This window comes from Gracilinanus agilis, chromosome 4, assembly GCF_016433145.1.
Source record: "Gracilinanus agilis isolate LMUSP501 chromosome 4, AgileGrace, whole genome shotgun sequence".
In the NCBI taxonomy this organism is placed as follows: Eukaryota; Metazoa; Chordata; class Mammalia; order Didelphimorphia; family Didelphidae; genus Gracilinanus; species Gracilinanus agilis.
The window spans coordinates 259,860,794-259,873,621 of NC_058133.1; the positions used below are offsets into that span (position 1 = coordinate 259,860,794).

The following is a 12,828-nucleotide window of genomic DNA, read 5'->3' on the forward strand; positions in this document are numbered from 1 at the left end:
TGGAAATGTCTCGATTCCACGTACCTTCCACGCTGTGCCCTGTTGTGGGGTTCCTCCGTTCGTCTGGACTTGTTTTTATGTCCCCTTGAGGAGTTTTGTATGTTTCGGTCAGGAGAGGTTAAGAGCTGCTTCTTACTCTGCCGCCATCTTAACCCGGAACCCCTCCCCAGGTTCTTTTTGATGGCAGACCCAGTGCTCTACTCACTGTACTCCTATCTGCCCTGAAAGTATTAATCAAAATTTTCTTGGGGTAACTATTTCAATATAATTGGTTGCTTTGGTTAGTCTGTGCATTATCTTATGCATTTAAAAGTATTATTCTGAAAATGGGCTTCACCAGACTGTCAAAGGAGTCCAAACCCCACAAAGTCAAGAACTCTTAACTTAGACTCAGTGCTTAGACACATAGACACACAGATTCACATCCCTGCTATGTTCTTTCACATAAACATGGTCATAGTATAGGAAGCAGGACAGTGGGGAGCAAACAGCCCTGGCCTGGGAGTTAAAGATGAGTTGCTTCACTTCTCTGTGCCTTGGTTTCCTCATAGATGAAATATGTTGGACTATGTGTGTGTAGTTTTTTTTTTCTTTTTAAACCTTTATTTTCTGTCTTAGCATCACTTCTAAGACATAAGCTTGACGAGGGTTAGGCAATTGGGGTTAAGTCACTTGGCCAGGATCATAGCACTAAAGAGTGTCCGAGGCCAGATTTGAACCCAGGTCCTTCTGACTCCAGACCTGACACTTTATCCACTGTGCTACCCCGCTGCCTCTGATCCTGTGGTGTCTAGCACGCCTTCCTATTCTGACAGCCCACGGCCTGTGATCTGTGTGGTCACACATGCTTACTCACAAAAACTCCTCGGATGCCTCATCATGGCCGTGGGGGTGGACTCCAGGTTCTTGAGGACTTTGCCAGCTGAACTCAAACCCTGGCAGGTTCTCCTATGTGGAAAAGGCTTTGTATATGGTCCTGGCAACAAACCAAGTCTGCTTTCAGAGGACCAGCCCAGCTAAGTACAGAGTCTCATCACCAGGAGGCCAGACGCATAATGATTCTTTGGCCGTAGCAACCTAGGAAACCAAAAAAACAATATGGCCCTGTCAGGCCTACGTGGGCCCTTTCTACTTGTACAGTGACAAGGGCAGCGTGTCAGAAAGGCAGCGGACGGTGCTAAGACGGCTTTCGGAATGTCTGCAAACTTCAGCCTAGCTAGCCGTTAATTATTTAACTCTGAGATCCTTGTCCGGTAACCAAGGGGGCATATGGATGCCGGAAATTGAATTGTGTCAGTCTTGATATTCCAGCTATAAAGCAAGCCAGAAGGAAGCCACTGATAAGTAGAAAGATGACTCTCAGGTTTTCCTCGGAGACGCCAATAAGGGAATTGACAGAAATGGTTTTATCATGCACCCAGAGGCAACAGGAAAGACCATTTCATGGAACATTTGGGCATATTGTACTGCAGTGCTCATGAAACGTGTTTGCAAAAAGATCTCTTTGGAATTACCTGCAATCTCTGCACCCACATTTATTGTAGAGAAGAAGGAACTCAATCAGACCTTCCAGATATGCGCTGACATTCAGTGACTTAAATTCAAAGATGGAATAGGTGAAGTAGGTGAGGAGTTGAAAATTATGTTGGGAAATATGGTTTAGGAATATGGAATGAGAGACTTGTATGGTACACAGAAGCCTTAAAATTATCTATCATGAATCTTTTTTTCCCCCCTAAGCCAGTGATTCCCAAAGTGGGTGCCACTGCCCCCTGGTGGGTGCTGCAGCGATCCAGGGGAGCGGTGATGGCCACAGGTGCATTTATCTTTCCTATTAATTGCTATTAAAATTAAAAAAAATAACTTTCAGGGGTACTAAGTAATATTTTTTTCTGGAAAGGGGGCAGTAGGCCAAAAAAGTTTGGGAACCACTGCCCTAAACCCTTACCTTCCACCTTAGAATCAATACTATGTATTTGTTCCATGGCAGAAAAGTGGTAAGGGTTAGGCAATGGGGGTTAAGTGACTTGCTCAGGATTACACAGCTAGGAAGTGTCTGAGGTCAGATTTGAACCCAGGACCTCCCATCTCTAGGCCTGGCTCTCAATCCACACAGCTATCCCTATCATGAATCTTGAGAATAGAAACAAGTAGGTTCTGAATTGGACAAATGCTAAATAACATCCTCCAAAATTAAATTGATTATATATTAACAGAGATCAAGTTCAATACTGATATGGAATCCTTTCCTGAATTAGCTCCTATGTTTCGAGAGACCACTGACATATCAAAATGGGGACAAAGTTAGGAGATATCATAAAAATGAGAAAAAAAAGATGATAGGCAATTAAAATGTCTCCTAACTGAGTTATTTTTTCTTTTAAGCCTCTACCTTTTGTCTTAGTTCCAAGGCAGAAGAGCGGTTAAGGGCTAGGCAATTGGGTTAAGTGACTTGTTCAGGGTCCCACAGTTATAGGAAGTGTGTAAGGTCGAATTTGAACCCAGGACCTCCTATCTTTGGCCTGGCTCTATCTACTGAACCACCTAGTTTCCCTTAAGATCTTTGAAAAATGGAATATGGACAGAAAAAAGTTCATTGGCACTGATCACAACAATCTGATTCAGAGGCTTAATTGACATCAGCCAATTGCCACAGTGAAGAGACTAAAGTTAAGAAGCACTTTAGTCAGCAGATATTTATTTGACTTACTTGCCAAGCAAAGATTTATGGCAGCCAAAGGCAACACTAGTTTAGTGTGTCGACTAATTTGTAAAATCTTTAGAGAAAGATGATGGAAGGCAATGAGCAATATTGTCTCATAAAACAGAAGCTGTGGAGGGTAACTAGTTGAATGAAAACTTGCCACTCCTCTTGTTCCTTCACCTTCTATCTTCTTTCTCCTCCTCCTCCTCCTCCTTACTTTTTCTCCTTCTCCTTCTCTCTTCCTTCTCATCTTAAAAAGAAAAGAAGAAAAAGCTTGTCAAAAAAACCAGCAAAAACTATATAAGTAAAACTATATGGAGGATATTTTAGGATGAAACCAGAAGAAGGGCAGCGGCAGAAGAAAGAGGGAAAAGATCAGCAAAGTGTTTGTTTTTTTTAAATGACAAACCCTTTTATCCATTGAGGAAATTAGAGCTACCCACTCTAATGCTATAATCCTGGATATTACTCTAGGAGATTCTTATAGAATTAACTCTTAACATGATAGTTTTGGACATTCATTCTTAAAAAACCCAACAAACTCTTACCTTCCATCTTAGAATTAATACTGTAGATTGGTTCTAAGATAGAAGAATGGTAAAAGCTGAGTAATGGGGGTTAAGTGACTTTCCCAAGGTCCCACAGCTAGGAAGTGACTGAGGCCAAATTTGAACCTAGATCACACAGCTCTGGGCCTGGCTCTCAATCTACTGAGCAACCTAGTTGTCATGTAGTGCTGAATATTCTTCTCGAAGAAGTAGATATGGCATTAAAGAAATAGAGAAGGAGGACAGTGATGATGGTAACAGTGACATGGGGGGAATGAAAATGGAGGTGGGGGAGATGAGAGTCAATATAGAATGAAAAGAGTGAGATTGAAGACAGGGAAGGAGATCAGCAGGTTTCAAATTATTTATTTATTTATTTTAAAATTAAATTAATTTTTTTCAATTACATGTAGAAACAATTTTTGACAATTGTTTTCTTATATTTTACAATTCAGATTCTTTCCCTCCCTCCCTGCTTCTCTCCCCAAGGCAGTCTGATATAGGTTATACTACTGCTTTCACATAATACATATTTCTAGATTCCCCTTGTCATGACTAAAGACACATATCACATATACAATTAAAAAAACCAAAAATTCATGGGGGCAGCTAGGTGGCTCAGTGGTTTGAGACAGGAGACCCAGAGACAGGAGGTCTTGGGTAACTTCCTTACTGTGTGACCCTAGGAAAGTGACTTAACCTTCATTGCCTAGCTCTTACCACTCTTTGGCCTTGGATCCAACACATAGTATTGATATGTTCTAAGATGGAAGGTATGGATTTAAAAAAAACACAACACAAACTCATGAAGGAAATAAAGTGAAAGATGGTATGCTTTGATATGCAATCAGATTCCAACAGTTCTTTTGGCTGTGGATTATCTTGGAAGCATTATTAAAAAAAAAAAAAAAACCCTTACTTTCCACCTTAGAATCAATACTGTGTATTGGTTCCAAGACAGAAAAGTGATAAGGGCTAGGCAATGGGGGTAAGTGACTTGCCCAGAGTCACACAGCTAGGAAGTGTCTGAGACCAGATTTGAACCCAGGACCTACTGCCTCTCGGGCTGGCTATATATCCACCGAGCCACTTACTGCCCTTTATGGTCTGGCCTTAATGTTTCCTATAATGCCTTAATAAATAATTAAATAAATAATGGCTTAATAAATACTAGTAGATTGACTAACTGGTCCAGCTCCCTGACCTCCTACTTGGAACCTTGTTTGATCAACAGGATTTGACCTTCATGTTCCCAACCTTGGGTGACCCCTCTCTGGCCCTCTGCCTCATTCATTCCCCCAGTCTCTTCCCTATGGAATGGGATTATTTGGAAAGGGAAAATCCAGGAGTTTCTTTTCACCTTTGAATGAGATTAGAATGGTGCCCATGCCAACCCATTGGAGGATAAAATTCAGGCCTCCATCAGCAGAGTCCTTCATCCCAAAGATACTCCAAACTTTGATTTCATTCGTTTCCAAATCATGCCCTCTTTTTTATATACTGTGAGAAGATACTCACATATTGTACTGCTTGAGTTTCTGGGAGATCCGCCCTCTGATCATTGAAGCCAGGCAGGGTTTTCATCTCACTGCACTTAATGGCAACTTGAGCCAAAAGGACAGAGATCTGCTCTAGACTCCCGTAGTACGTGCTCTCAGCCTGTTGTCTTGTTCTTGGTGAACTCAGAGATTAGGCTCATTGCCACCATTCCCCTTTCAGAGACTTAGAATCAGTCATGGACCCAGAGACTAGAATAATGAGCAAAAGGAATGTTGGCTGGGCAGTCAACAAACTTGGCTTTTGGTCCTAGCTCTTCCACTGACTGACTGTGACTTTGGGCAAATTGTTTTTGCTTTCTGTGTCTCAGTTTCTTTTTCTGTTTCCTTCACTTTGGAGATCTTAGGATGTTCTTTGGTTAGGAAATAGGAGACTTCTTGGCTTTCCCTGGAAATGGGGTCATAAGAAACCTTAGGGATTAATGGTCATCAAAGGATTATAGGTTTCTCTCTGGAAGGGTCCTCAGGAGAACAGCCGTGTTGTCTTGGAGGACTTTCTGGGTTTGGAGTCAGAATACCTGGGTTCATTTCCTAGTTCTGCCACTAAAACTTGTGACCTACTCCTGGCCTCTGTTGCCTCATCTGTAAAATAAGTGTGTTGGATCTGATGGCTTCTGAGGGTCTTTCCAGCTCTAAATCTTCTTTCATTGATTCTATGATTTGGCCTTTTTCTTTTTTCTTTTTTAAACTCTTACCTTCTGTTTAATGCTTAGTATCGGTTCCAAGGCAGAAGAATGATAAGGGCCAGGCAATGGAGGTTAAGTGACTTGCCCAGGATTACCCTGTTAGGAAGAATCTGAGGCTAGATTTGACCTCAGGATCTCCCATCTCTAAGCCTGTCTCTCAATCCACTGAGTCACCCAGCTGCCTCTTATGATCTGGTCTTAATGTTCCCTACAGTTCCTGGTACATAGTAGGTGCTCAATAAATGCTAGTTCATTAGTCTGTCTCCTCCACCTCCTCTGTCCATTTTATAGATGAGAAAAGTGAGAAGTAGATTAGATAAATGAGTTTCCTATTGTCATGCAGATACTAAGTAGCAGAACTGGACCTAGTACGTAAGATGCCTGACTCCGGAATCGTGTTCTTTCTATAGCATCATGGGTCTCAGCTCTGGATTCCTGATCTGGACTTGGCCACCGACCCACTGCCTGTCCTAGCTGGGCTGGTTTTGACTTTGGGAGTCACTGACTCATTTCAGATGCACTCAGGGATAAGGGAATCCGGGAATCCCCTTAAGGGTGGCACCAGTTCCCATCCCCAGACTCTAGGGAGCTGGGACATCTCTGGCACCTCCCTCCGTGCCTGCCTGCCTGCCTGCCCTCCGCCTCTCTTCTCTTTCCTCTTGACTCAGTCTAGGGGAGCAAGTAAGGCTTCTGGGCTCTAGAGGGCCAGTGGGAGGAGGGGGTGGGGGCAGGAAGAACTGAAATTAGTAGAAAGGAATTCCTGACTAAGAGGTGTGAGGGAACGCCTAGTGTAGACTTTCTAAGAGAAAAAGGAAAGCCGTAGGAGAACCAACACTAAGTTTGGACTTTCCTTTGTGATATAAATAATCATAGCTCATATTTATAGAACCTTTGCTTTGTGGTATACAAAGTGCCTTCCTCACAATAGCCCCGTGGATGGGTGGTACAAGTGTTTTTATCTTCATTATACAGATGAGGAGACTGAGGTAAAGGAGATAGAAAATCAGGAGGTCACATAGCTAGTAGGTGTCAAAGGTGGGGTCATGGGAGTTGGCAAGGAATCTGAGGTTCAGGAAAAGAGAATAAATTGGCCAAGATCATAGAGGTAGTAAGTGTCGAAACTGAGATGACAATGGATGGCAGAACCAGGCTCCAAATCCCATCCCTTTTCTACCATGTCTCTTTCCTTTTTTTTTTTTTTTTTTTAAAGCTCTTACCTTCTGTCTTGGGATCAAGGCAGAAGAGTGGTAAGGGTTAGGTAATGGGGTAAGTGACTTGCCCAGGGTCACACGGCTAGGAAGTGTCTGAGGTCAGATTTGAACCCAGGACCTTCCATCCCTGGGCCTGGCTCTCAATCCACTGAACTACCTAACCGCCCCCTACCATGTTCCGCTGAGTCCATTGGGTACTCACTGAGGGGAATGCCCTTGCCAGAGGCAATAGCAATGGAAAGGACATCCAATCCATAGGGGATGTGGGAGTCAAGAAAGGGGTGATGTGTAACCTGGCCTAGAAAAGAAGAGTATCCCTGGGGTATCCAGGCTGGGAGAAGGTCCTGTGCTCTGACAAGGGGTGTGAAAGACACCCAGTCCAGCTAGAAAATCTCCTTTGTTTGGAGGATCTTAATGGATAGACTGGGGGGCAGCTAGGTGGCTCAGCGGATTGAGATCCAGGCCTAGAGACAAGATCTTGGGTTCAAATCTGGCCTCAGATATTTCCGAGCTGGGCAATCCCCATTGCCTAGCCCTTACAACTCTTCTGCTTTGGCACCCATACTTAATATTGATTCTAAGACAGAAGGTAAAGGTTAAAAAAAAAAAAAGAATGGGTAGACTGTAATAAATGTTGGATTCTATTCAAAGCCTCGGGCTTCTTTCACTTGTAATCATCTTCCTGGGACATTGTCTCCTCTCAGAGCTGGTTCAAGGCAATTTGCCTTCTTCAGCTAAGGGCTTTCCTCTTTTGCCTGGAAACACCCCTAATTCCTAAATCTATCAGCCTGAGGCTGGGGGTGGGATCCTAGCCTTTCCTCCACACCCCCATCAGAAATCTGCTGCCATTGATGTATTTACCTCTCTCTGCCTTCCTCCACTGCTGCCATTATATCTGGTGGCTTGGGTTTAGAACCCACTTCTCTCTTTCCCTTCTACCCACTATTTCCCCACACTCTAGACCACAAGACTACTGTTTTTTTAGGGGTTTGAATACAAGGGAAAAGAGAGCAGATAAGTTAAGAAATAATACTCTAGGGGCAGCTAGGTTCTTAGTGGATAGAGAACCAGGCAGGCCTGGAGTTGAAAGTGCATGTGCTAGCTTGGTGACCCTGGGTAAGTTTCTTAACTCCCATTGCCTAGCCTTTACCACTCTTCTGCCTTAGAACTGATACTTAACATCAATTCTAAGACAGAAGATAAGGTGAAAGAAAGAAAAGAAATAATACTCCAGACTTAGGTAATTAGAGAAGCAGCTTGGGACAGTGGTTAGAGAGAGAACTGGCCTCAAATTTGGTAAGACCTGGATTTAAACCCTGATTCTAACATAAACTGGCTCTGAGACCCTGGGCGAGTTATATAATTTCTTAGTGCTCCCCAAGTTTCTTTGTTTCTCTCTGTCTCTCCCTCATCTCCCCTTTTTTCCTTCCTTTTTAAATTTAAATACTTTTTTCTTCTTTTAGAAGAAGAGTTGGGTAATACCCAAGCTATTTTCTAAGACTACAAGCAGGCATTGATCTGTATTAGTAGAGGGAATTAACTCTCTTTGAGTTCCTTATTATAGTGAAATCATAGGTCTTATACAGAAAAATGGTTAGAGAAATCTATTGGGCTCCAGATAGAAGGCACCTCAGCTTTCTAACCTAATTGATAACTCTAGTTCCCCAGGCTTAACTTGGCCTAGCAACATTTTTGCCGGAGAGATGGATGCTATCCTATCTTCTCTTCTCATCACGGTGCTAGAAGAATATGCTCTAGCTGATGGTATAATTTATTCACCTGGCAATGTAGAGAGCTACCATTGGTCCGTTCTTCCCATCTAAGGTTTATCCTCAGTCAATTAGGAAGTCTCTGAATGGGGTGCTTCACTCTTATTTCCAAAGTTCTTCATGGCCTAGACTTATCTTGCTGAGAAGTAATATGACTTAAGAAGATAGGAGAACCTACCTCAGAGACAGGAAGACCTGACTTTGATATTGATTGTGTGACCTTAGACGGGTGTCTTAGTATTGAAGAGAATTTTCTAAGACTATAATTTGCAGAATCTGGTAGAGGGAGCTTTCTAACTGGGAGTTCTCTATAATAATAAAATCATGTATCTGGCAAAAATGAACAAATAATTTATTGAACCAATTCCTCATCCCAGTTCCTGTTGTTGAGTCATTCATGTCCGACTCTTTGTGATGCCAGTTGGGGTTTTCTTGGCAAAGATACTGGAATGGTTTGCCATCTCCTTCACCAGTTCATTTCATGAGAAAACTGAAGTCAACAAGGTTAAGTGACTTGCTCAGGGTCACACAGATAGTAAGTGTCTGAGGCCATATTTGAACTCGGGACTTCCTAACTTCTTGCCTGGCACTCTATCCACTGTGCTACATAAGCTGCCCCTATCCCCAACAACTACCAAAAGAAAACTAAGGAAATAAAAAGCAGTTTCCATAACCTGAAGTATATTAGTATCCATTCTGACACATGGTCACTCCAAAAACTTCACAAACCAGATTCTTTTTCTTTAAGATGCCCCTCCATTTCTCTGCTTTCCTCAGTTTCCTTCAGTTTCTCTTATCTCTTCATTCCATCTGGTCTAGATGTCTGGTCTAGAGAAGGCTGACTTTGGTTCCAGGATAGGAAAAGATGACTTTCTGGCCCAAGGGCGTCTGTGATGTTCCCATGATAGCTTATTTAGGAAGGATGGAGTGTAATTAATCACAGAGGCTGGGCCCCAGGGAGGGACCCATTTCTAATCCTTGCCTTATCCCTCATATCTCTTCCCAATTTGTGTCTCCTTTAGCATGCAGCCCAAATGGAACAGAAGCAGAACGAGACAGAAAACAAGAAAGTTCATGGGGATGTGGTGAAGTATGGCAGTGTCATACAGGTAGAGACTTACCTCTTATATGTCTCCTACCCCCATATGTACCCCTTCTTCCTCTGTCCCTAACCTCAGCTTCCATCTATCCTTCATGTCTTCCCTCATACACACCTGCTTGGAAATTGGTGCCCTATGAAGAAAAAATGAAAAGCGTTTCTCCTTTCCTCCCCTTCTTTCTCTTCTCCTCATTTATCTGGAAAATTTGGGGAGAAATGATGATGATCAGAAGGAAACTAAGGCTACAAGGGAATGGGTTGGGGAGAGTGACTCAGGCTACTAACTTCTGGTTGGCAAACTGACCCTTAGGACATAAGACATGTATAGGTTGATTTGTCTCAGTGTGGGGTGTGTGTGTGTGTGTGTGTGTGTGTTTCTCTTGGGGTAAGACTTTAACTTTGGATATGACTGTGGTAACTGGGTATGATTATGAATGTGTGAACTTGCAATTCTTTGTGTAAGGTAGTGTGATTGGTGTGACTGTAAGACTTGGGTATCATTTTATAAGTGTGTGTGTGTGTGTGTGTATGACTTTATGAGGCTGTTATGTAGAGATGGCAGCATGAACTCTCAGAAGGATATAACATAACCTTGAATGCATCAACAGAGGACTGAAGAAACCTGAACAAATTAATTATATTATAACTCGGGCATGCATTTATTTTCACCATTTGGAGTAGCAGACCAAGATCCTTTCCCCCAAATTAGTGTGATAGTGTCATGAGAGACTGACTAAAAGAACAGTAACATGCACAGGATATCTTGTGAATTCTAATTCTCTGTGAGATTAATGGGTATGATTGTGAATGTGTATTTTTGGTGATTTATTTATGACTCTGTGTGTGTGTGTGTGTGTGTGTGTGTGTGTGTGTGTGTGTGTGACTGGTGGGTGTGATTGTCAATTTGTATTTTTGATGACTTATTTATGACCATGATTGTGTATGACGGATGGGTGTAATTGTGAATGTGTATTTTTGGTGACTTAGTTATTATGACTTAGTTATTATGTGACTGGTGGGTGTGATTGTGAATTTGTATTTTTGGTGACTTATTTATGGCCATGATTGTGTGTGACGGATAGGTGTGATTGTGAATGTGTATTTTTGGTGATTTATTTATAAATGTGATTTTCCTTGTGACTGACAGGTGTGATTGTAAATATGTGCATTTGTGACTGAATTTGTGCATAAATATATGTGAGTAATTGTGTGTAACTGGGTATGTGAAAGACTATATTTGTGAGTCTCTATGTGTGTTTGAATGTGTTGATGACTGTGACACAGTGGGTGTGTGGATCCTGAGGCCAAAGCTGGCTCAGCTCTCTTTGCTGGTACCTGACCTAGGTTGCCCATGACAACATCCTATCCCTACCTCCTCTTTCCTCCCAGCTTCTTCACATGAAAAGCAACAAGTACTTGACAGTGAATAAGAGGCTACCAGCTCTGCTGGAGAAGAATGCAATGAGAGTAACACTGGATGCCACTGGCAATGAGGGCTCCTGGCTCTTTATTCAGCCTTTCTGGAAGCTTCGAAGTAATGGAGACAATGTGAGTCCCAGGCTGGGAACTGAGGAAGGCCAAGAAAGATGGGTCTTCCTCAACACCAAAAGGTCTTAATGTCCCATTAGGAACAAAGGCAATTGCATTTGGTATCTCTCCCTATCTTTGTTTCTGGGTCTTTTGTGGGGTGGGCTGGACTGAACAGACTCTTCTTCTCTGACCTGTCTGTCCCCAGTTTCACAGGAGACTGAAGCTTAAGGAGAAGACTAGAAGGTCTGGAAGGAAAAGGATAGATTTCTGTTCCTAAAGAAAGTCATGAGGATAAAGGGAAGACTCCTTTCAGCCTTCTCTCTCTGTTCCTTAAATTCTCACCTGTCTTCTCCCACCCAGGTGGTTGTAGGGGACAAAGTAATTCTGAACCCTGTCAATGCTGGACAGCCCCTGCATGCAAGCAACTATGAGCTCAGTGACAATGCTGGCTGCAAAGAGGTGAGGCTGGGAGGGCTGTCAGTCGCCTTTGTTTTGTCCTGTTCAGAACTCTTTGGGGACACATCACCATGCTACCCGGGCTGGTGAAGGTTGCCTGTATGGTTTCTCCCATAACTCAGTCTGATCAGAATATATCCTTTATATGGGCTATTCTTTTCCCCACCTTAAATCCTTATCTTTTATCCTAGAATCAATATTGTGTATTGGTTCTAAGGCAAAAAAGTTGCCCAGGGCCACACATCTAGGAAGTGTCTGGGGCCAGATTTAAATTCAGGACCTTCTGTCTCTAGGTTTGGCTCTCTATTCACTGAGCCACCCAGCTGCCCTCCTGTATGGGCTATTCTTGGTGGGAAGGAGAGGTAGCAATGAAATGGGTGCTGTAGGCATGGGGTATCGGGGCCCAGTTTAGGTTTTAGCTGTTGGATTCAGAAGAGTGAATGTCTCTATAAAAGAGTTTCTTCTCCACTATGCTCTGAATGGGAACAAGGGGAGGCCACTGGGATGGAGCAGGTGCCTGCAATTGTCCCTCTCTCTACTCTTTGGCAAATGGCTCCTCAGGGGTCTCCCAGCCCCTCCCCCCTCCCCTCAGTTATGTGAGATCTCTGGGACCTCACAAGATTTACTTTCTTTCACCCAGGTCAACTCTGTCAACTGCAACACCAGCTGGAAAATCAACTTGTTCATGAAGTTCCGGGACCACCTGGAGGAAGTTTTGAAAGGGGTAAGAGCCCTAGAGAGGGTCTTCAAGACAGTCTCCCTTGGCACAAGCCTAGAATCCTTGCTGCTTCAGAATCTGAAGCTAGTGGATCTCCAGAGCTCAGGAGTTCTGAGCGGCAGTTGGCTAAGGCAGACCGGTATCTCTGCTAAATTCAGTGTTAATAGATAAGTCTCTAGGAGTAGGGGAAATACCAGGTTACCTAAAGAGGGGCAAAGCAGTCTAGCTAGGAAATGAAGCAGGTCAGAGCTCTTGGGCTAAGCAGTAGTGAATTTGGACTTGTGAGCAGCCCTCTACTTCTTTTTTTTTTTTTTTAAACCCTCATCTTCCATCTTGGAAAACTCTATATTGGTTCCAAGGCAGAAGAGTGGTAAGGGCTAGGCAATGGGGGTCAAGTGATTTGCCCAGGGTCACACAGCTAGGAAGTGTCTGAGGCCAGATTTGAACCTAGGACCTCCTGTCTCTAAGCCTGATTCGTTCTTTCTCTCTCTCTCTCTCTCTCTCTCTCTCTCTCTCTCTCCATATATATATATATATATATATATATATAT

At 43.1% G+C, this 12,828-nt stretch overlaps 1 protein-coding gene across 1 annotated transcript in view; it reads left to right on the forward strand.

Moving 5' to 3' along the window:
• The window catches only part of ITPR3 (inositol 1,4,5-trisphosphate receptor type 3), a 157,914-nt gene that overhangs the window by 51,063 nt on the left and 94,023 nt on the right, over positions 1–12,828 (forward strand). Inside the window, exons 3-6 of the mRNA XM_044675277.1 lie at positions 9,504–9,583; positions 10,963–11,121; positions 11,464–11,562; positions 12,200–12,283. Of these exons, the coding sequence (XP_044531212.1) occupies positions 9,504–9,583; positions 10,963–11,121; positions 11,464–11,562; positions 12,200–12,283 (422 nt within the window). The remainder of the gene's footprint in view (positions 1–9,503; positions 9,584–10,962; positions 11,122–11,463; positions 11,563–12,199; positions 12,284–12,828) is intronic.